General features: G+C 40.0%; 1 protein-coding gene across 6 annotated transcripts in view; it reads left to right on the top strand.

The window, feature by feature from the left end:
- The first annotated feature begins 654 nt into the window (after positions 1-654).
- The window catches only part of ablim3 (actin binding LIM protein family, member 3), a 66,607-nt gene continuing 42,079 nt past the window's right edge, over positions 655-25,182 (top strand). For 4 of the 6 annotated variants that reach the window (XM_017433033.3, XM_017433031.3, XM_017433030.3 and 1 more), the window contains exons 1-3: positions 655-1,165; positions 11,732-11,866; positions 23,968-24,151. In XM_017433033.3, coding sequence (XP_017288522.1) covers positions 1,153-1,165; positions 11,732-11,866; positions 23,968-24,151 — 332 coding nt within the window. In that variant the 5' untranslated portion in view covers positions 655-1,152. The remainder of the gene's footprint in view (positions 1,166-11,731; positions 11,867-23,967; positions 24,152-25,182) is intronic. The other 2 variants (XM_017433035.3, XM_017433034.3) reach the window with 1 other exon arrangement.

Raw genomic sequence — 25,182 nt, 5'->3', positions numbered from 1 at the left:
TCACATTAGGCATTTAAGTTTTGAAATGCATAAAGTTTTCAGATGCCGATTCATCTGCTTTATTCTCTAATAATAGGGCCTAAAGTAACAATTACAGAATACAACAAAAACTAAAGATATACAGTGATAGCATTTAGATAAATAAATTAGTTTTTAAAAATCTAGTTTTAAAAATCTGTAAAAGGGAACAGCTGAAAAAGCATTTTTACTTTCAGAAAATACAATCTTATTGTAATTAAAGTCTGAATGACAACAAAACAACAGTTATAGTAAAAAAAATACATTTTTAAATAAAAGTTGTGCAACCAAAAATGAAAGTCCGATAAAGCCAAATAACACATGTTATAATAATAAATAAATTTCAGATAACAACCAGACTGAAAACATCATCCCAAATAATTAGTTAATGGATTTTTCTTATGAAGCAGGAAATCATGCACTTTTTAAAAAAAAAATGTTTGCTTTAACGCTACGATTCAACTGGATATTTAATAATTCTTGTTTTCTGAGACAGTATACTTAAAGTCAAACCAGAAATGTCGAGCTCTGCTCGGTTATTTATTTTAATTTCGCTGAGTTTTACTTTGAAATCCGAGCAGCGCGGGCCGTATCCGGCGTCTGAGCTGACAGCCGCGCGCGAGAGAGGCGCGCGTGGACACGCCAGGAGCGCGCGGCGGAGCTGGAGCGAGGGGATCAGCCGGGAGCGAAAATGTTGAAGGTGGAATCCAAGTGAGCGGCGTCGTTTTATTGTCCCCGGCGCCCGTTTCACTGGGAGCAAAACAACAACAAAAACAACAACAACAACAACAACAACCGACGTCCACACGGGAAGAACCGGAGCTTTTATTTTGGAGCTCATTGTAGGAATTATCCTCTTCTTTTTTTGTCTGTTATTTTTAATATTTTTCTACCCTTTTCAGTCAGCGTCCACCTTCACAGGATTTTGACTGGAACTGAAGCGTTGTTGCGAGGAACAGTATTTTGAAGGGTTTTTTTATTTTATATTATTTTTATTATTATTATTACAGGATATCCATTTTTAATTGACGCACATTTGGAATCAGGGAACTCCATGCTGAAGGCTTCCTCGCGCTTTATGGGCTAATTTGGGCCGAAAGGAGCTTTGTTTTGGATCGGAACACGTTGGGCATCATGAGTTCCAGTGGTGAGTCTATGAGCGCGCGCTTTAACTCTGCAGGGTGACCACGGAGAAAAGAGGCAACCACCACGGAATGATGTGGATCTGATCACATCATATCACACGTTAGGTGTTTTAAGTAAACTGGATCTCACTTTGCTCCATTTGTTTTTACTCAGTGTCAGGTAATGTGTTCCTGTGAACCTCCAGTGTGGTTGAGTGGGGATGACAGAGCTAAATATACCTAAAGGTCAAAGTTGAAAGTTCCCAAAAAGGGGAGCATTTTTTTTAAGATACTAACGTTTTGACAATTCCCTTCCACAATCTTCTGTCCGTCCTCATCCTCGTCAGCAGCGCTGCTCCACTCACCCTTTCAGCTGTTGCCTCCTTATAAAAGCCCACCTGTCACTGCAGGGGGGTGGGTCTCTGACCCGAAGCGACTGCTGCAGGTCTCCTAGCGTGGACTTACGTGGGATGCAGCTTGTGACAAATAACTCTCACCGCCCGAGGGGCCGCTGTCATCCTTACCCCAGAGTGGCCCCGGGGGACAGCCGTGATGCTAAGCTGACCTTGTATCAGCTGACTCTGACCCTGATCCTCTGTCTGCTGATTCAGGGCTTCACTCTCTGTGGCTGAGAACTGTGCGAGCGTGCCTAGCTGCGCCTCGTGCGTGTTTACGAGCCAGAACAGGTAGATGTACGGGTCAAGATTTCATTGCTAACATTTTTAGACTTGTGTCCCCCTCCCTGAACTCCTGTTCCTCCCCTGTCCCTTTGCTTTCAGCACAGCTGGTAAAAGTGGCCCAGGTGCTCAGATGACTGATGCTGTCAGGCTCTTCCTGTCCGCCCTCCGGTGTTACCACATCATTCATAACGTACCCTGTCATTGTGTGGTGCTCCATTATTCATTCTGTAGTCTGAGCTCAGCTGAGCCATGCCTGGGTGCCAGGAAGGGTGTTGCTGCTGCTTGTCGCTTCTGGAGCTAATGAGAATATTCCTTTTGTTTAAGCCTTGTGTGTATGAGGGGGGTTTTCTCACGTGACGCAGAGGTGGGAGGAGCACGTCCAACCAACATGTGGACGGCTGTCACATCTCCTTGTGATGTACATGCACGTGCACACCTGGAGTCATGGGGGCAAAAAAAGTTGACCATTTTTCGGTTCTAGGATTGAAGCCAAAATGGAAAACCTGTGTGTGAAAAGTTAAGTTTACCCAACAATTCAACATTGGGTGAACCTCCTTTAGCGCCAATAACTTACCAGTCTCTCACATTATTGTGGAGGAATTTGGCCCACTCTTTTTTACAACAATCTTGGTTTGTGGAGATTTGCAAACATTCAGCTCAGCTCTCTGAAGGTCTCACCACAGCATTTCAATCAGGTTGAGTTCTGGACTTTGACTGGGCCATTACAACACTTTTATTCTTTTCTTTTTCAGACATTCTGCTGTAGACCAGCTGCTGTGTTTGAGATCACAGTCTTGTTGCATCATGACCCAGTTTGGTCCAATCTTCAGCTGTCAGGACAGATGTCCTCACATTTGACTCTAGTCCTTTGGTCTACAGAGGAGTTCATAGTCGACTCATTGACTGCACGGTGTCCAGGTCCTGTGGCTGTAAAACAAGCCCAAATCATCAGTCCTCCGCCACTGTGCTGACAGTTGGTATGAGGTGTTTGTGCTAATATGCTGTGATTGGTGGCTGATATTATGGCAAAACATCTCTACTTTACTCTCACCTGTCCAAGAAGTCCCGAGGTTCATTCACATGCAACTTTACAACTTTTTAGAAAACAAGCATTCCAAACAATTCGTCTTGTTCAGTGTTGTTCTAACTGTACTGCCATGACCTTTAACCTTTAACCTGTTAACTGAAGCCTGGAGTGTCTGAGATGTAGCTTTAGGGTTTCTGGCAGCCACTGCATGGTCTGACATTGGGGTGAACTTGCTGGGATGATCTGCCTTTAATGCTTTCCACTTGTGAATAACCTTTTCTCACTGTAGAATGATGGGCTCCAGGTGGTTTAGAATTGACCTTTAACCCTGCCCAAATTGATGCACAGCAACATGCAGATATTCACAACAGCTGTTGATGGAAATTCACATTAAAGGGAAATAACCAGAAACAGTCCTGTGACAAAAGTACTTTAAGTCAAATTGACTTTCCCACTCAACATCTCGACTTCAGTCTCAATACTGCAACCCTAAAATCAAAACAGAGAAACAAAACCAAAACAAAAAATCTTCATCTTAAATGTTTTTTTTTTTTCCTTCTTCTCTAATGTCATTGCTAATGTTCTTTCTTGGCATTGTGTGAACACACACCTGTATGCTCCAGAGCAGCAAACTAACAAAACCAATCAGGTAATCAAATGGCTTTGAGACACCGAGCTGAAGAAAAGAACATCTCTTCTTCTCTCTTCCATGTCACTCAAACATATGTTCCTGTCGGCCTTCAGTGCTTCCGAGGTTTGGACATGACCGAGCCTGTTAGGGTGCTCTGTGTGCAGGCTTTACCGCTGCTCTGAGTGTGATTGCCCAAAGGCCATGGACACACTCGGAGTAATTACACACAACCCCAAGTGTCGAGCTTCATCTTCTGGGCATTCTGTCACTCACGGTCACCCGGCTTTCAGTTTATCTGGTCTGACACTGTTTACTGTGCAGCCAGCAGACAAGGGAACCACTCTGAGAGAACCATAGTTCTACACATTTAGATATAAAAGGAAAAAAATGTATTATTAGTAATTGGCGTAATAGATTCTAAGATCTTTATTTGTGACAGGGCACGTACAGTTTGTGTGTTTCAGGGGAGTGATATAAAACAATCCAATCGATATACAGATCATTGAGTTCAGGGAGCTGGAGGGTTTCGGCAGCACCATACATCACAGGCAGCACTGACGCTTCTCAACTTCTCTCTCTGGTTGCACAGCAAAGCAAATATCCTGGCTCCCAGACACAACCATGTCCAGAAGCAATGGAGACTTTTGGTGCAACATGTTGGGACTTTTATATTCTCTTGCACTGATTCCACTGACTTCACACACTTTAAAGCCATCCAAACATTGTTTTGTGACAAACATTTTTAACAAGAGTTAACACAGTGAAATTGCAGAATAGAATAGAATCTTTATTGTCATTCAACATGTTAAAAAATATAAGAATGAAATTTGTTCCCCAGGTACCTCCTGAAGCCCTCATTAGAGAGAGAGGTAGAGAAGCCCTTGTAACTTCGGGTCAATTTCACCTGAAGGCCACATGAGGGTTAAAATCCCTGACAATAAATAACCTAAAAACCTTAAATAAAAAGGTACATTCTGCAGTCTAAGATCATTCCATTAAAACTAATAATTTAAAACACAGTAAGAACAATAAATCGTACATAGGACAGCTTCAAACCCTGAACTCATGAGCCTCACAGCCTCAGGGTAGAAGCTGCTTCCGAACTTGGATGTGCGAGCTTTCAGGCCGCCTGAGAGGAGGAAGGAGAACAGTTTGTGGGTGGGGTGGGTGGGGTCCCTCATGATGTTCCCTGCTCTGGTCCTGCATCTGCTGATGTAAATGTCCTCTAAGGAAGGAAGGCTGCTTTTTAAGAGTCTCCGAGCAGATTTAATTACCCCTCGCAGAGTCTTCCTGTCAGCCACAGAGCAGCTGCCGTAACAAGTTATACCAAAGGTCAGGACACTCCACCGCACATCGATAAAAAGAGGACAGCACAGCTAATAACCAATTCAGCAATTAGCTCTTTTCACAATCACAAGAAATTATCTCATTTTAACCAGTCCCTACATACAGTACATGACCCACTGGTAAACTCTGACTCTGGGAGGAAAACAATTTGGATTTCATTCCAAGCACTTTTGTTCCTAAATAAAGTCAGTTCAAGTCAAATAACAGCTTGTGATCCCATTAAACGGAAATTCATTTTGAACCTTGTTAGCACCATGCCAATATCTTAAAGCAGCAGAAATCTCCCTCCCCCAAAATTGATTCAAACAGGATTGTCTGAAAAACAAAATATTTTGCCTCCAACCTAACTTGGTATATATAGATTCAGCTTTGTCCCTTTCATATCTGGTCATACATAAATCAAGAAAAGGAGTTCATGGGGTTAAAATATTGATTTGCTGAAGAAGACAAACGTAGCACATGACACAAAATTACAATAAACTGAGGTGGAAGCAATGGTTATTTTGGATAAATGTCATGACTGGTTTACTCAAGCAGTTCACCAATCGCTGTCACAAATTAATAGAATTAGGCGCAGCACATGCTGTGGAGGTCCAGTTGAAACAGCTGAGGTTATTTGTGACACATTAGCTTTCAGAGGAGAAATAAACCCATAAACATAAACCTACACCAAACCAGCGATGATAAATCATGGATTATTTCTGTGCCATTTACTGTCAGTTGGGTTTTTTCTGTTATTTTTTTATTTTATTTTTAAAAGAGGAATCAACTGGAACTACACTATAGGCTGTACAGAAATGAGAGCCATATCATTTATGATTATCGTGCTTCTTTCTCATCTGGTGCACAGTCAAAACCAGAGCCAGATACCATTCATCACTTCATGACGCCAGGTGCTCTAGTTCAATAACACCAGTGAACAAAGACGGGGGACGGGGATGCACAGATGCAAACACAGATGCTGAGATTTAGCAATGAATATTCATGCACATTTGTGTACAACCAATGCAAAATCAAGCACATGGTTTTTGTTGTTCATTTGCAACAACAAACATGCTGCTTTTTAGATTCAGTTTGATTTTTGTACAGCAGTAAAAGCCAACAGGGACTGGGAATTTAGAAGACAGCTTAGAAGTTAAATTGTGCCCTTTAAACAGTAAAAAAAAAAAAAACTTCTCAATGAATGCATTAAATGGAAGACTAATTCCGATAAAAGCCAGTCCACTGTGTCCAGCTAGCTCATACTGTCTCTTTGACCTTGGCTTCTGGCAGAAGTGAGTGGTCATTAAGTTTATCTGTAGCAGGCTGACCCTCTTCTCCAGCGCTGTGGTGTAAAGGCATGTTTGTGTTAGATATTGCTCTGATGGTTGGTCCTACACAAGCTCCCGGTGGAGATGAAGATAGATTAAAAAGAGGAGGGGTTGGGGGAAGACATGGAGGGTCTTGATCAATAACTACATTAGATTACTGACAAGGAAGACAAACGTTCATGTCAGCTGATTTATCAAGAGTGGCAATGTGTAGCTGAGGAAATTATTCCTTTATCAGCAGAAAAATCACTGTTTTTGAAAGTCTCATTGTGATTTCAGTTCTTTTTTTAAAATAAAAGTGACAAATATTTGATGGTGTTTCTGTGTCACAGCCAAATGCCATGCCATATTGTGGGGCTAAACTGCTGAACAGACAAAGTTAAGATATCTGAGGATAACACTTTCAGTCTTGGGGAAATTATGACAGTGCTTTCAGTATTTGGGTCAGCACTCTCTGGGTTACTTGACTTATAGATGTGAAGGCTTTTCTTCAATATCTGGCTTAGAAATGCCAAAAACACAATTTCTAGTCAAGAGCGACTGCTCTGAATAGTTTCACAGGAAGAAATTAGCTCCATTGTAAATCTCCAGTGAGTTTTCATTAGTATCATTGTGCAATCCACTATAATTGCTTGTAAAAATTACATCAATTGGCAATTTAATGGTAGATCATTTTAATTAGAATAGATCATTTTAATAATAGCAGAAAAGTTGAACCTGCCCACTTTTACATTTAGCGCTCTTGGTTTGAATAACCAGGTTAGTGTTTTAAACATGTTAATATTCTATGATCTGTGTTCATTAGAGGATGATTTAAAATTGCCTTTGGTTAAAATATTTCTGCAGTAAAAATAGAGCATATTACTAAGAATTTAAGGCCTGATAGTAAATACATAAAACAAAATGGGCCTTCAAACATCCATCCATGCATTTTCTTTACCCGCTTCACCTTTCCAGATTGCAGGGACCTGGTGTCTCCAGCAGTCATTGTGTGAGAAGCAGGGTACACCCTGAACAGGTCGCAAGTCCATCACAGGGACACATAAAACAAACAACGATTCACACTCTCACCTAGGGACAATTTAGAGTTACAAATTAGCCTAACATGTGTTTTTATGGTCTTTGGGAGGAAACTCAGAGTAAACCCACACATGCATAGAGAAAATATGCAAACTCCACCTGGAATGGCTCCAGACCGGGAAGCAGTCCTGCGACCATCTCGCTGGAAGGCAACGGGCCTGACCACTGTGCCGGCAATCTGTGCAGCCCAGCCTCCAAGCATTTTTTGAAATTTTAACTAACCTATGCATTATTTCTTATTGATTGCGGGCCATACTCTTTAGTTCTCCCACTCATCACCGATCGATCGGGACTGAACTCGCTGCATGTTCTTCCTCTGGACCCGTCAGGTCAGAGGCAGAAATAGCAGCAAACCTTTCCATCCCCGGGGATGCTGTCGGCCTCTCTGACCACAGCGCTGTTTTCAGCTGAATACCAGAGGCTGCATTCTCCTGGGAGTCAGTGGATTACACCTGTAGTCTGGTGGCTATCATTAGATGCATGACTCAACGGCTCAACGCAGGAGAGGATGGAGGTGTTTTTTTGAACTCTGTAATGGGTTTTGACACGGCAGAGCTTTGTCTCAGTGAATGAAAATGAACACGTTGACATTGTCAGTTATGCAATGCCTCAGCTCTTGAGCTGATTGCATACCTGGAGTCTCTGCTTTCTCTGCTTTTCTGGTATCAAAGTGAAATGAGCATCACGTCATGAGAAAATTTCTTCCTGCAGTTAAGGCACAAATTCATTTAATTATCGCCCACTGCTGAAGGTAAAGGGGTGATGTTTTTGCCTATGTGTGTAAGTGTGTGTATGTTTCTTGTGTTAGCAAAAACAAAAACATTGCATGAATTAATGGATAGATTTTTCATGAAACTCTCATAAAGTAATCATTGGATGTACTCCAACTGATTCATTTTTAGAGTCGTTCCAATTTAAGATGGCTGCCACAGCTAATGGACCTTAGCCAACACAAAAATTATATTGAGCAAAATCTTGGTATGGTAGTGGTGGTATGGTATGAAAGGCAATGGCCAATATGCATTCCCTTAAGGATATCTAGGCCTTTAATCTTCATGAGTAATTTCAGTTTAGGGTTATGGCCATTGTTTCATACCTTTGTCAGGTTTGATGTGGAATTTTTTTGTACAACTGTGCTTGACTGGACTTGAAGGCACAGAATGTTAGAATGTGCTAAAAGTTTGTTTTGGCCCAATTTCAGAAGGTCAGCAGGGTAAATAATTGCCCTGTGTGTTTACAGTAGTTGCTATCAGGCATGTATGTACTACCATTAGTTCCCATTATCTCACATTTACACCTGATGGGATCACTGTTGCTCATTTAGTTTTACAAGAAGAAGAAAAAAAAACATGTGCAAGGGAAGTGAATTAGTAGCTAGGTACTTATCAGGCAGGGTAGTTGTTCCCAGTGGTGCTGCCATGCTGCCAGCATTGTGAGTGAAACAATGAACTTCCAGAGACTGATTGTGGGAGATGTAAAGTGGAAACCATTGTTGCACTTTCTAGCACTCACACTTCTGTCCTGAGGAGGAAAATAACAACCGCAGTTATGCATACATTCTTTGCCTACACAGATGGATTCTTGCCCTCATACTTAACTCTGAACACAATGTCAGTTCGTAGTACTTACTAGTTTGTCAGGACAAATTGGTAATACAAATCAACATACAAAATGCCAAACTGCATCAGGTTTTATGCACCTTTTGACCTATTTTAGTCCAAACTGTGATGACATTGTGACACAGTCAGCCGGACAAACACAGCTACACAAAATCCTTTATTTGATGTTGGAAGTTCTTTGGCTTGTTTTTTCATGATTTCTTTACTATCCATAACATGGAAGCTCTGAAATTAACACAAGTTAATGATTAATAAATGAAACAAATTATTGGTTAATTTTAACAGTCTGCAGTACAGATGGCAGTTCACTTAGTGTGTGTGAGGCTGACGCCTTTAATCAAATTAATATTGGAATTGTTTTATTTTACAGGCTTTCTCTCAGAGAGGTAACTATAAGTCTAATTCTGTAAGTACTATATGTCCACTGCAAGTATTCTTTACATTGTGAAACAATTTATTTAGAATGGGTATACCTGTGATTACAAATGCTCAAATAAATGCACAAATAAATAAAGTAATATTTTGAATAAAATAGAGTCATTAAGAGAAAATCTGTGGAATTCCTGGCACAGATCTCTGTTGCCTTCCTGTGCTTGTATATCTGCTTCTTCTGTTGCAGAAGTACAAAAACTACACTGCATTTATACAAGTACAGTGTACACATTTTAGAGCAACATATGATCTCATGCAGACAGCATCTTTTTCAGAGAAGGTCCTGCATATTTCAGCAAGACAATGCTTTCAAACTCAGAGAATGCAAGGAGTCCACGGGCTTTGAGTGATGCAAGTCCTCTGGGATTCATTCAATATAAGGAAATCAGCTGCTTGGTTGTACTGGCCCATATGCTAGTGCTGCTCTGACTGAAACAGCACAATCCTTCAGTAAGTTATTCAGGTTGTCATTCCAGCTTGTTAGATTTCCATTATTGAACCACTCGTGCTCAGATGGCGATAAATAAGATACTGAACACAGTTGTTTTGGCACAGTCAAGTACAAAACAGCAAACCTCATGGATATAAGAAAATAGAGTAATGGACTTTTAAGAGTCTAATAGCCAAAGATAAGTAGATTTTTTTTAATTTATTTAAAATGAAACTAAAATGCATTATAGAGTTAGTTTTTCTTGTGATGGCATTTATTCAAATTGTGTAGAGGCACTGTGTGAGAGCTTGCCTTCCTGATTGTGTGAAATAGCTTTCGGGCCCGTAGGAGTCAGACATGTAAGCTAATGCATAATGAGGTAAGGAGATCCATCCGCCTTCTTAAGTGGCACTGCAGCATGTGTGCATGAGTGTGTGAAAAATGGAGATGGAGGGAGAGAAAGCCTGGAACTTACCAAGCTTATAGGTGTCAGACCTCACAGCTTCAGAACAAGTGTTGACAGAGCTACAGACGGATCTTATTGTGGAAACGGCAGTCTGTAGTGCAGTCGGGAGCAGTTTTTATCTGATAAATGAACATATTTAGAACAGTTTAGTTATGCAAGTCACCTAGCCATATTTATTAAGCTTGATGCTAAAATCAATTTGGATTTGAATGCTCAATAACTATAAGCTATTCTCAAAATATATCCCATTAACAAGATTATTGTCTGCCTTGAATTGCTTGTCATTTTGTATTAATACTTATGATATATACTGTGCTCCTCTCAGTCTGAGGCCATAGTTCTCAACTGGACAAAAGTGAAATGCCCCCTTCAGGTCAGGGGTGAGTTTGTGTCTGACGTGGAGGAGATTAAGAATCTGGGAGTCTTGTTTGCAACTGATGGTAGTATGGAGCAGGAGATTGATGAACGAATTGGGGTTTCTTCTGCAGTAATGTTGCTCTGGTCTGTCACTGTGAAGAAGGAACTGAGTTGAAAGACAAAGCTCTGGTTTTATTTGTCTGTCTACATTCCAACCCTCACCTATGGTCATGTGATAAGAATCATGGCTGAAAGAGCAAGATCCTGGATACAAATAGCTGAAATGGGCTTCTTTCGTAGGGTGGCCGGACTCAGGGTTAAAGATAAGGTGAGGGGTTCTGTTATTTGGGGAGAGCCTTATGTCGCAGCACTGCTCCTCTACATCAAAAAGAGAAAACTAAGGTGGTTCAGACATCTGATTAGGGTGCTCACTGGGATGATAACCCCATAAAAGCCCAGAACTTTCTGGAGGGGGGATTGTGGCTAGGGAGAGGGATGTCTGTGTTTCGCCCCTGATCCTGCTGCCTCTGCAAACTGACTACCAATAAGCGGCAGAGGATGGATGGATGGATGGATGGATGGATGGATGGATGGATGGATGGATGGATGGATGGATGGATGGATGGATACTGTGATGTACACTGAAATCAGAAACTGGCTCATGCCTAGTCTATATTATTTTTGTTATAAATAAGCCTTCCAGTATATCTGCCTTATGAGGGCTGAGCAGAAGATGCAGACTTTTTTTTAACCACAGGAGAAAATTGACATTTTTGTGGATGACAGGCAATAACCAGTCAGTTGTGCCCCAGCGTGGTCGTTGCACTTATTTATTTGTTTATTTTGTTAAGGTTTAGCTTTCACAGCTTCCTTCTCCTTTTCTAGTCCTAAACTAGTATCTTACTGGGTTGTTGGGGAGTGAAAACTGTTCTCTAGCACTTTAGAATTGCAGAAACTAAATTGAAAAAGGTTCAAGGTGGGATCCAGATGACTCTGCGGCTATTTTGATAATAAAAATTTTCTTGTAATTTTTTGGAACAAGAGGGCGAGGTCCTGTGACATCCTGGACTTCACACCAGTAGTTTCAGAGGGAAAAATGTGAAATTAGTTAATTGGGACAGTGAATAACAAAACTTGGAAAGCAGTGTTTTAAAAAAAATTGATTTAACATGACTAAATGTATAAAATGTGTCTTTTTTGTGTTTTGTAGCTTATCAACAGGGTTCAGCACGCACTGAGAGGCGCTCTGAACCAATCCGATGCCAGAGATGCCGGGAAGCATGCAAGGGGGAGGTGGTTCGAGTCCAAGAGACTCACTTTCATGTCAAGTGCTTCACCTGCACCGGTAAGAAATGGATACCTTAACCACAGGAACACAGACCAGGAAGTGTTAGAGCAGAAAAAAACTTGTGGTAATTGTACAAATGGGTGTTGCGTTACACTGTGCCCTCCCCTGGAAGGTCAGGGGCATAAATGTTGGTTAAACTGTTTTGTGTAGAATAGGAATTCCATTTGTAGGCCAGAGATAGCACATTTTTCATGGCTACATCCTCCGCCTCAAGGTACACACTCGTACCTTGATAGATACACACTAAGCACTCTATCTGTTTGTGCACATGCTGAGTGCTACTATTAGTCCACAGTGGGGATTGGAACGGATCAGAGCTGCCTTGCGGGGCACACGTGGCTCCTGGTAAGGCAGCTTGTTATGGTCCTGGCAGCTTGGAGAGGATTTTCTTTTAGTTGCACACGGTGGCTTAATGACACTGACATAACTAGCTGTGCAGTGCTACTGTATATCTTGGCACAGGTGACCTATAATAGACACAGTAGTGACATAACCACACGTCATGTTACAACAGGGATACTTGTATGTTTTTGTGACATACTTTCAGAAGTTTGCATTCACTCATTATGGGCATGAATGTCATATTTATTTTGGAGTCTTATTGATTTTTATTTAAACTGTTCTTTTCCGATGGTGCAATAGTTATACAACATAAAGCTTTAATGATTTTTCAAAACATGAATTGTGTGAACATGCTGTGGGGTATGTTGCTGGATGGAAGCATAAGAAAGGACGCCTAGCTTCAAAATCTTCAACTTTACCGCAAATCCATTGCTTGGTGATTGACACTTGGACACAGCTGGGTGTTCTTATTGGACAATGGTGCAGTTGCTAAAGACTTTTAACCAAGCATCAGTGCATGTAAATGCTTTAGCCTGAAAATATAATTTTGACCAAAAATCTACAACAAATTCAAGCTTGTGCATCCACATTTTGTTTTAAAAAATTATTGAATTTGTATATAGCATAACCATTCCTCTCCAGAAAAATAAATGTTTCAAATAAATGATTAAAAGCTCAAAATTATATGATATTCGTGCCCAAGACGAGTGTTTGCATATGTCTGATGACAACTGTATGTCCTGTTGTAAAGCTAATTTGCTCTCCCTCATTTTATCTAACATCATTATTTGGGGTTTTATGTTTTTATTTAGCTCCACAGTTTGCAAAATTGCTCATCAGGTCAGTATAACTGAGGTTTACTTAATTTGTTGGTCAAGAGGCGAACTGTTGCTGCAATTTCACGTGAAATGAATTTGATTCATGAGGCTCTTAAAAAAACCATGTCTAGGCTTGTACAATGTTGTAAAACATTTTCACACTTAAACTCTGAAAGGATCGTGTGACAATGAAATATCTGTGTGTGTATGTGCATGAGTGTGTGTGCAAATTAGCAACAGAAATCAACTGAAGAATGCTAGTTGTCATGCAGCTGTACAGCCTGCAGCAACTCTGCTCAGTATCACTTAAATACTTATTTCAAAATCAAGGAGTCATGTTTTTTGTTTTTTTTTTTCCCAAATGAAATAGAACAAAAAAGCAACATATCATCTTAAGGAGAAATATCTTATTGAGTTGAGCAAATTAAGACAAAATTATCTCTTCTGCTAAGGCTAATAATTACTGTAGATGACTGTTTTACAGTCAAAACCTTCAAACCTAGGGAAAAGAATCTTGTTTACTGCTGTCTGGACTACAAAGCTTCTGTCATATTCTGCAGTTCATGAACTCACAAAAGGCTATTCATTGGAGGATTTCTGTTACTTGTTCTCCTCATGTAACTGTCACAAACATGAAAAGTCAAGCTACTAGCGAAAACACGCACGTGTGAACTCGTTTGTGTGTGTAGAAGTGTGCACGCTCACTGTGGTTGTAAGGAGTTGCTGTGGTAACGGTGTGAAGGGGCACCTGGGCCCTGGTTGGTGGATATTCTCAGCATCTGTAAGGTGCTAATAACCAATCGGACAGCTCGATTGTGTGCCCCAGAGAAAAAAAAAAAAAAGAGTGGGGTGGGGGGGTGCACCGAAAGCGAGCAGGAAAGACAAGGAGAGGGGGGATGGGGGTGTTGTTTGTGTCGCCCAAACATTACATCACCACTCTCACGCTGGTTTCTTCCCTTTTCTCTTCCTCATACTTATGGCAGCATGGAAAACTGTACCAATCAGACAACTCTCGCCTTTCATTTTCCAGAGAGTTCTTCTCGTCCCATGGGCCTGATGAGGTGCTATTGTGATGCCACAACCTTTCACATAATGTACCCTCTGGTGTGGGCTTCTGCACAGCCACCATTTTTTTTTTTCTAAAAGCCTTTATTGTTCTGTGTGTGAAGCCCCCTCACACACAATTATGTTACTTTTTTTATCAACTTCATAAACTGAGTCTATTGTTTATCATCTTGGTTAGCAGTCCAAGCTATGAATAGGTGTTTTCTGTATTTTCCAAGACGAAACTCAGTAAATGAATTCAGAGGAGTGAAGCAGAAGGACTTTATTTTGTTCCAGCTCTCTGTTGGGTTGAGCAACATTTTCTTCCTCTTTCTGTATTTTTCCTGATGATTGTCATCCAAGCGTGAAATCAATTTCTCATCTTGGGACTGGATGACATTGGTGTGTGGGGTGTGCGATTGGGAGGCTAATAGATAAACTGTATTATATCCGTGCACCACAGTGGCAGTCTACTGCCAACAGCCAATTGCCTCAAGTGTTACACATGTTTATAAATGTTGTGATTTAGATGTGTTTCAACATTTATTTTTGTTTTTGGCTGTGCTTTTTTTATCCCCATAAAGTCAGCTGCTGGAATCGGTTTTAATGACCTTGACAAGTATATTTAGACCTACTTTAAGACCAAAATTAAAACTGACATTAAATCTTTATGTTCTTTCTCTTCTGCTTCTTCGCTGTTCTTCACCAGACAATGAAAAGTTGGTGATATTTCAGTTTTCAAAAAGTCATTGTTCATTGTTCAGTCATTTTGAAGTGGGTTTCTGTGGACAAGCTTTAAATATTTAATATCCTACCTGTTGTAAATAGCTTTTTGAATGGCCTCACTTTGAAGAAATAGAATTAATAGAGAACACAGCAAAATATCTAAAAAGCATCTAACTAAAAGCCAGCTTAAAAAATGTTTTGATGGATTTTTTTTTTTTGCATCAATTGATTTAAAAAATCAATAAATTGAGATTTAAAACAGGGTGAGGTGCTATCAACTACCTCTTTACATATTTGTAAGTGCAAATAGCAGCAGCAGCTAGCTGTAGCACTTCTGGAGCCGCCTGTGATCTCTTTTTAATATTTGTACAAAGATTACTATTTATCGCAAATTTGACAGCAATTTAAAAGTTTACTTAAAACTACCAGTGCAGATTTTGCCATCTCAAAACAATAAATAAATAAATAATTGTGTAATGTGATGTAAATTTATAAATTAGCATTTGCATGAAACCCTATGAAATTGTGTGGGGTGGAGTTGGTTGAAGATGTAAGTAATCCACTTTGGTCTTAGCTGGATTTGGGTTAGCCTTTATCTCGTCAGTCTTGTTGGACATAAACTCTATTGCTTTAAAGTGAAGCCATTTAAAAAACTAGCTAACAACAGGTAAGATACTAATTATTTATAACTTTTCCAAAGAGAACCACTTCAAAATATCCAAAATATAACTTTAAAGAGCCAAACTCTCTCAGAATTACGTTCATCCACTTTCTCAGCTTCCAAAACTAAACACAACCAAGTCATCTCTCATCTTATCCTCCCTTTATGAAGCCATATAACTGTCTGTCAGCCACATTATCATAATTCCTCTCTCATGCATTAGTCATCGCAGGAGCACATCACTAATCATGTGCATTTAACCTCTCATTTGAACCCATTACACTGCAGCTGATTATAGCATGAAGAGGCAGCCATGCAAGCTCAAGAATTAAAGTCTGGAAAATGCTGAAGACAGAAGCCAGCTGATAGCCTGATGCTTCCAATCCAGACAAAGGAGAGGCAGGAAAGGCAGTTGTCGGGGGGTGGGTATGTGGGATATGTGTAGATCTCATAGCTCTTCTAAGTGTAGCAGTGGGCTGTGGAGTACGGACGATGTGGTGTTGTATTACGAGTGTATTGGCTGGCTCGTGCATACTGTTCCAATGACATAGTGACCACATTTTACCCAGTCTTTACGGCATAATTTGCACTCTTAGATTCCCGCAAACAGAGTGGGGCCTGTGTTTTTTTTCTTTGAGCACAAAGCTGTTTTTACACCTAAATCACACGCTAAAGACAAAGTAGACGTCTATGCTTCTACTAAGCAAACATGAAGCTTTCTCTGCTTGTCTGTGGCAAGTGTATGAGCAGAGAAAGCAGTAAAGACAAACAAATTTGCACAAGCTTTTGCCTTCAGTTATTTATTCTATGAAGAAAAATACATTTCTCATATAAAATAGTGCTGCAGGGAATTGCACATGTACATACAGGTTAGATAAATCCTTGACTGCTCTGCTAATGTTCAATTTCTTGCCGGTATTCTCGCCAGGGCTTTAATGAAGCTGCAAATTCTTTTACTCTTTTGCAGACTGCTTTCAGTCAGTCCATTCTCCCTCTGGATGCATTAGTTCCCATCTTTCAGGCTCTGTGTTAATAAAAACAACCTACTGTACCTGTGCCACCATTGCTCTTTCAAGGTAAGGTGGAAATACAACATGAAACCCCCCCCCAAAAAACAGAGACGAATAAAGAGGAAAAGAAAAGCTAGGTTTATAAGGAGAAACAGACAGAGAGACACAGAAGAAAACAAGGGGGGTTTAAAGGGAAGGGGAGCTTCCTGTAGCTATAGCAACCCCTGGTACACTGGTCCAATCACCACGCCAAAGTGCGGTTGCTAGGGAGAGGTTCCGACAGAGGGAAAAGGGAGCGCGACGGGAAGCAGCTCTCTCCCCCAACGACTCCTTTGGATTCAGCAGAGATGACAGGGATCATTTCTCTGCTTGTGTCTCCCGAGCGTCACAATCCTTAAAGGTTTTTTACACACTGACACCCCCAAACTGAAAATTACCTAGAAGTGTGCATGTGTTTGCATGCTATGATGTTTTGAAGATGCTTAGGTGAGTCTGACTCGGGAAGAAAGTGATTTGTGAATAATACAGTAAATAATCACGGGGCAAACCCTGTTGTACTAAGCAAACATAAAACATCCAGTCTGGAAACCACTCATGCATAAAAATGGAGCATTTTCAATAAATTTCTTTTAATTGTGAGGTTACCGTTGTGCGTTTGTGATTGTCTACTTTCCCCCTAAGCTCAGCCTTATAGCGGCCCTCTTAAATCAGACTGGAGGTCTGGTTGTTGTTTTGAAGAGACTCCTCTGTGCAGCCATCTGTCTATAACTGTGTCAGTCAAAATACGAAGGAAAACCTGCTGCTCATGCACGATTTATTTTTTCCTTTTGCTTTTTGCAGCCCACCTCGTTCTCCTTTTGAACTTTTGTTCAACAAAAACTCACTTTGTTCTCATTTTTTTTCTTTAGCCAGGCGTAACTCTCAATATGCCGGATTCGGTCACTCACCTTGGTCCAAGATGAAACTATTTTAAAAACAGACAAATCTGATTAATTTAAATAATTAGATTTCATTATGTATTTCTCAGATTTTGCACAGGACCTTTGATTTCTCCCCCAATGATCGGTATTAAGCTTCCAGCAACTGTTAAAAAAGGCTTGATGAGACTACATAAATTTTGGTACAGATATTGAAGCTCACCAAACAATAATAGTAATAGTTTAGTTTTGTGATTCAGTACAATATTTGACAATATCAGTATTGCACACCCTGATACTGCGATGACGATAAACATTTACTAGATTGTACAGCTCTACTGCCATTTTAACTAAGAATGCATGAATACATCTTCACTAAGAGGCTAATTCACACAAGCAATAGCATATCATTGTTGTGGATGTTTTTACTCAGAAAATAAAACTCAAAACTAGATATTGTTAATGTCTGTAAGGTGTTTAAAAACAGAGTCAGAGGAAGGAGTATAAAAGGCTAAATAAATTGAAATCTGAATTTTTATGGAGGTATGTTGCTCCTCCCAGTTTTGGTTTAAGGATTAGGATGTTGTTGATTTACTGGCAGACTGTCATTTTTATATTTCATAAATTTCCAATGACAGAAAAAGCCCTGGAACCTGGAGTTGTTTGGGAGAAAAATGTTGTTTTTTGTTGTTGTGGTTGCTATTTTTGTTTTTTGTTTTAACTGTAAAATATACTATGTATACACATTCAAATTTTCTATTTAACCATAAACTATAAAAAAGTGTGTTGTTCATTTCAGTTTTTAGAAAGCAACGAATCAGCTAAAATCAGCAGGTCAGCTCTTAGAAAATTTTGGAAATTTCAGAAGCCTAGAAATGTGTGCATGCATTTTTTTTCTAACTAGTAAACACTGCATACAACTTCTAAAGATCAGGGTGCTAGAACATGTGTCCCTGGTAGTCTGCTTGGCTTTTGATGGTGATTTTTGGCTCAAAGCTCACTTCCTCACAAAGCTGCCAGTGTGGCTATAGACTTTTGTTTTTTTCTTCTTCCTGTCGATCTGACCACTTCTTCACCCTGCAATTTGGCACGACTTGAGCAAAGACGTTATTTACTCTTGAAGTGTTTCCTCTTTTTCAGCGAGGCTAAGGTCTGGGGGCACAGGGAAAGGGCTAGAGGAGCCTCGGCCATGTGTTTGTGGCACAAATGGGGAGGTGAATAAGGCGGCGTACTTTCCTTGATGTGACCTGCCGCTGCCCTACTACATAAGCTACAAAACCCCTTTGCTAAATTGTCTCAATCTGCCCATCTTATTCTGAAAAAAAAAAAAAAAACCTTTAGAAATAAACATAATGTTGAGAGCTGGGTTACAACAGTAAGAATGAAAAGCGGGGCTTCTTTTATGTACTGTACAAAGCATGTCCAATAAGTGTCACACAGCGACTTGGGGAGGCTGAAGGAGAGAAGGGAGACTTTATGAAGGAATGGTGAGGTTGCATTGAGGTGTAGCCCTGTTGGGGCGGAAACTGAGGGTGCAAATTGAGATAAAGTGGAGACCTTGTGTTCTGAGCCACAAAGATTTGGAAGCTGTCTTGAAGCGGAAAGGCAGAAAGAGAGGGTGATGAGTGGGCGGGGGTGTCAGGACTATTTTTTGGGGGGGTTCCGGCCTGGGCCAACTTTGAGAAGGGAATTTTAATTGCGTCTGTTGGCTGGAGATAAATACTGGCGGACCCCCTGTGGATGCCCAATCAGTGCAGTTCTAATGACCACGGCTGTCTACGTGCTAACTTCTAATCACCAGATTTACGAACTCTAGATGCTAACTTCCTGCACTACCAAGAAAAGAGCAATTTACAAGAAATTTAACTAACTTTTTGATGTAGCTTAGTTCTGCAAAGCTGACTGTGTTCAGGTTTACATGTCAAAAATCTGACTAAGTGTCAGTACAGCAATGAATAAATCTAAAATTAATAATTTATTGACTTGAGGACTCCTATAGAGCCATAATTTTTAACAGCAACTGCGTACACATTCTCTCGAGGATGAATCACATTGACAGGACAGTAAAACAGACCAGACTGACTTTATTATGGGCTGCTGTTTTTATGGGTGGCTGTGCACACCATGTGGTGTTGGTCGTGTGGTTGCAACCAAAAGCTTTCTTCTCTGAGCCAAGCACAGTCATAGCACCGCAGGAGCAGAGACACCAGAGTTTGTCCCTGCTCCACCCCAACATGTCTGCAACCAACATGCGCAGGGGGAAATTTCAAAAACCTCTGCCTAATGGTAATGGCTGAACTGAGAAAACTTCAAAAGTAAAAAAAGCCTGCTTATACAGTAAGTAGGCTTTTAAAAGCAGAAGAAGATCTAAAAGTTTGGTGTTTAAAAAAAAAAACAAAGCAGAAAAGTTGACATGCATCCATCCAACCATCCTCTTATCCATCCATCTATATATCTATCTGACCAGCCATCCACTAGCTGACATTCACAACACTGAGATGCAGCTATTGCCAAGATCAAAGTTACTTAAGCCAGAATCTCACTGAATTGTGACTGCTGGTGACATATTTCTGAATGGCATTTGTGACGGAGTCTACAAATGTTTCTAAACGTTCACAAGGGTTCTCAAATTCCTCACGTGCAATTTTGAGTCACCAACTAGTCTCCAACAGTTGCTGAGAATCCTGCTTTCACATTGTTTCTACTTTTCGAATCTTCATTAAAGTTCTAGTTCTTTTTTTCTCATTAACTAGACGTCAAGAATTTACGACTAAACACAACAGTGTGACTGGAATTACATCACCATACAGAATATTTTCTAAAACTCTCCAAGATGGATTCTATTTATGGCATGTGGTTGCCTGCCTGTATCAGCTCAGTAAGCATAAGAAGAAGGCAGATGGAGTGCATACCCCCATTCACATTATTGGGATGAAGGGTGAGCATGCTACCAGCTTCAAGTTCCTGGGAATTTACATAAACCCTGTTCTGGACCTAAACACCTCCAGTCTGGCCAAAAAGACTGCACTGTCACCCTGGTGAACAAAGCAATTAATCATACCAATCATCCAGTTAGAAGAAAACTGTGCATTTAACCAACAGGTGAACCATGCATTCAGCCTATCCAATCCAGCTTCAATAGATCCAATCGACCAGCTGTGATTTGGTCAGGTGTCCGTATGATAATGCACAAAATAAATTAGGCTAATTGAGCATATGCTGCCCAATTTAAAACCAATCTGAGTAGAAATTTAGAAGCAAATCTTTTTGAGAGAAGTAGAAGAGCGTGGCATGAAAACAAAATACAAATTGAGAAAAAAAAACATGGAAAAAAAATATTTTGATAGATTTAAATTCTGCTTTTTTGTCAGATTAATATCTTCCAACACACTTGCTGTGGTGAGAAACAGTTTTGTACATGTAGAAATATTTTCCCTCTCATTCTGGTTTCCTATGAATGGATAGGATAGCCTATGATTTGGGTTTCTGGTAAGAATCTTAGTCAGGCTAGTTCAAAATGCTGTGGGAGCACTATTCGAAGCTGTGTGCCATTGTTCAGCGGTTATGGAAATGTGGTTGGCACACGCGCACACACACACACATTTTTATAGACTGGTTGAGCTCTAGTTTTCTCTTCTGCAGTTCTGTAGACACTTTTTCTCAAACTAATGACCGAAAGATCCTTGATCACGTCTCACCTTTCTGTACATTATGTTCCATTTCATCATCCTAAATCTTCATATGTTTGGTGCCATCTGATCACAAAAGGATTTATGTGTTTGTGTCCTCCCAGAGGAGCTGAGATTGTTTTGTTTTTAAGTGAAGTCCCATTGATCTTTTATTACACCATTAAGTTAAAACGATCTTCTCATAAACAGCTTGAGATTAAATGCAAGCCCTTTGAAAGGTTTATGTGCATGCATCTGTGTGTTTGCGTGTGTGTATGTGTGTGTGCGTGTACGTGTACTTGTGTTTGTGTCTATGAACTGTCTGCCTGCCAGCAAACACTGAGAACTGGTTGGCTCGAGGGAGCCAAGTGTAGCTTGGTGCAGCAACTATTTTCTTTACAGCATATAAACAATATAATTTATTGGCAGAAAGTTGAAATGTATGCAAATATGCATCTTTTAAGTACAAACATGTTGCTTTAATAACTGAAAGTTGTTACTTTAAAAATATATAATCATATTTAGTGGAAGTCTTTGACAGGCCTTTCTTTGTCAGCCTGTCCTGATATTGTACAGCAGCAGTTTTTTCCCGCTTAGCTTGTTTAAACCATTGTAAAAGTATGTTTTAGCTCTCATAAAATTCCAAGTTTTAGTTTTAGTAATAGAATAAAACTTCTTAATTCTCAATTTATAAAGAAAGACGTAAAAAGATGCAATTTCTTGGCTCATCTGGTGACACAGGTTAGCCACAAAGTTACAGCATAATTCTAATATTTTGAACCTGTGACTTCTATTTAGCCTAACAAGAAACCAAGTTCATCTGTGTGGATATAAAAATCTGCTTGTCATGCTCAACAACACTGTAAATGTTCAGAAATAATTTAGGGTTTTTATGATAATTCTTCTGAACAGAAAGATCAGTCACAATATATATGATACAATACAATATAGCACAAAATATGCATGTTAGAAAAGTGGGTAAAGAAAATTAATGAATGGATAGATGGATAGACAATACAATACAGTGTGATATGGTATAATATGAAACCATGTAATACAATACCATATTGGTAAAAATGGTAAAAATTCATAGAAGATGATACAATTCAACACAGTAGGTATAATACTGTTTGATAGACTTTATGGTTCCTTTGGCTAAATTTAGTTTAGACTTCGTGATGTCCCAATAGGTGTCTTCACAAAAGATCTATAAACAAATAAACTAAGGAGTCTTAGGCAATATCAGCATCATCCATCAGTAATAAACATTTCAACATTCCCATTTGCATGTAATTGTAAAAATAAAAAAAAAACAATATTGCATGACCTTTAGACCAAGAGATGCAGTGTACAACCCATTCAACCTTTTCTGTGATTGACAGCAAACACCTCTTTCTATTCAGCTTTTATGCCCTTTGGAGATATTTATTTAGGAAATTGTTTTAACCTGTTTAAAGCAATAGATTTAGCAACTGCACATGCTTTAATCTTATTAAGAGTGAGCTAAGATCGATAACTCTTTAAACAATAAACACATCAATTTGTAGAGCCAGTTTTTAGATGGCTTAGCATTACAGGAAGACCAAGAACAGTCATTTCTTTAGAAGTTTTTGTACCAATAATAACACAAACATCTCTTTGAATGCCCTGGCTGTCTGATACTAAGACTTTGACAGTGAAACATCTGGATCTATGGGCTGTGACATGTGGATTTGGATTGTTCCAGTACAGAAGAAATATCCGTCTGGGATCTGGGGAATTTCTGAAGCTGAGTCAATGGCTTGACCTTTTCTTCATCACCCTCTGGGCAATCCTCAGCTGTTCTTGCTGTATGACAGAGAATATTGTCCTACTGGAGTCAGCCACTGCCATCCATGTGCATCATTTCCTATTCAGCTTGTGGTGCAACAAGTTTAGGTGGATGGTGGCTGCTAGATATCCAAATAACATCCACAGAATAACCAAACACAAAATTTTCCCAAAAAAACACTGTCTTGTAGTAAGAGAATGTTTAATATGTCATCTGTTTGCTCTTTTAATGATTTAAGAATTTTAATGCCAAACTGCAGTAAATTCACCATTTTGGCTAAACAAAATTAGCACATTTTTAAAAACATTTTAGTTTTATCCTGTCTTTATTTCACTATAGGGCAGAGATGGCCTGCTGACATGCCACCTGAACTACTGCCAGCACAGCTGTTGCATATCGCTTGGAGTTGCATGATAATTGTAGCCGTGTAGTAATTACAGTACCAGTGTAAAGCAAGGGAGCAATGTCAAGGCCAAAATTATAATGTCCCAAAAACAGGCCAAAATTCAGCACTCATAAAATCCCAAGTTTTCATCTGGTCAAAACTATTAATAAAAATATATGTATCTACTTTCATCCACATCTGTATCAGAATTGTCTTCCTGTTGGTAAACCACACTGATGAGGCAAATGATACCAACAGAAAATAATCTGTGAGGATGCCTTTAAGCTGTGCAGTTACACCCACTGGAATTCCCGCATATTTACAAAGAAAAGGACTGCGGCACATGTTCTCTTCTTAGCACAGTATGTGTAATATACTCATATACAAACTGAGCGTTCCCCTTGTGCATGCAAGTCAGTTCTTTCTTTCCCCCCAGTTTATAATGAGTTTGTAGTCGATGTTTTGATGCGGTTTGACTCCTTATTTGCTTTGTTCTGCACAAAATGACTTTCCCCCTGATTATATCATTATATTCCCATCAGAGGAAATTGGCTCACCGCTGTCTGGAACTGAATAACTTCCTTGGCAGCCATGTGTGACGATAAACATACAGAGAAACAAACAAAAGAAAAAGACCAAACATAGTATTTTCCATATCTTCGTAATATTATTTGCTGCTTTAAGTGTCTTAATTTCTCTCACTTATTTTCTTTACAGTGTGTAACTGTGATCTGGCACGATCTGGCTTCTTCCAGAAGAAGGGAGAGTACATTTGTACAGCAGACTACCAGCGGCTGTACGGTACACGCTGCGACCGCTGTGACAACTTCATCACGGGAGAGGTGGTTTCCGCTCTGGGCCGCACGTACCACCCCAAGTGCTTTGTCTGCAGTGTCTGCAGGTGTGTTGTCACCATTACACAGCCTCACACACATGTTCACACTATTCAGGTATTGTCCTTGAGCAACTCTCAAACAAACAACTAATTTAGGGCCCCTCTTCACAGGACAGAGACCATTGACCAAACATTGATTGACCAAAAATTGAGCAGATCTCCCAGGAGTCTCCAAGGCCAGCCAAAAAGTTGTTCCTCTGAAAAGAATCTGGAGTTTCTTGAGCACTTGTTAATTGAACTAAAATTAAATTTTCTGCAGTTTTTTAGAGAGATAGAGAGATTTCTGACTAACCTTGAGCCTTTGTTGAGAGACCAACAGCGACCTTGTTTTCCTGCAGAGACAGAGACCGTGGAGAGTTTATTGTGCGACCAACTGAGTTCTCTGAGAGTTCAAGACATTGAGACAGCATTGAAAAATCCTCGGGCGACCTATGTTATCACTGAGCCTTTCATGGGTGATTGTGTGCCTCAGGGTATGATTTGAGCTGATTCTTATGCTCTTCCATCGGTTTCTGACTACTGTTGAAGAAGAAACGTCTCCTGAAGGTAGATATTTCAAGATCAGCAACAAAACTCGGAATCTTGGTACCCTCCTATTAGGTCACCAAGCACTCAACAGAGGAGGTTACGGTTTAGTGACAAAAACCAGCTGATGCAAGAACTGAAACTAGTAGATGCTAACACCATTAACATTACCATTATTGTCCAATTTGGTTGAACTTACGCTACACAAGGTAGTCGTTTCAGTGAAATGTGTGGAGGAGAAGATAGTGCAGAAGGTCACCAGGCCTTGTTAGGAATGTCCGGTTGTTTCGCCAGTTATGTCGGGATGTTTTGCCAGAACTTGGGAACAGTGGGAGGTGATAACAGGAGGATTCCTGGAACACAGGACTTGTCTGGTTCTTAGAATCCAGGAAACACACTGGGTTGGGCTAGACCCAGTGTCGTAGAAGTTACGTAAATGGTCAGAAGTATGCATAGTCATCATGCATTGATTTCTGTATAAATACGCCCTTTCTCAAAGATACTTTGGGATT

Source organism: Kryptolebias marmoratus, linkage group LG9 (assembly GCF_001649575.2).
Source record: "Kryptolebias marmoratus isolate JLee-2015 linkage group LG9, ASM164957v2, whole genome shotgun sequence".
Taxonomy (NCBI): domain Eukaryota; kingdom Metazoa; phylum Chordata; class Actinopteri; order Cyprinodontiformes; family Rivulidae; genus Kryptolebias; species Kryptolebias marmoratus.
Note: the sequence above shows the minus strand (reverse complement) of the source record. Positions and strands in the feature narration are given on the sequence as shown.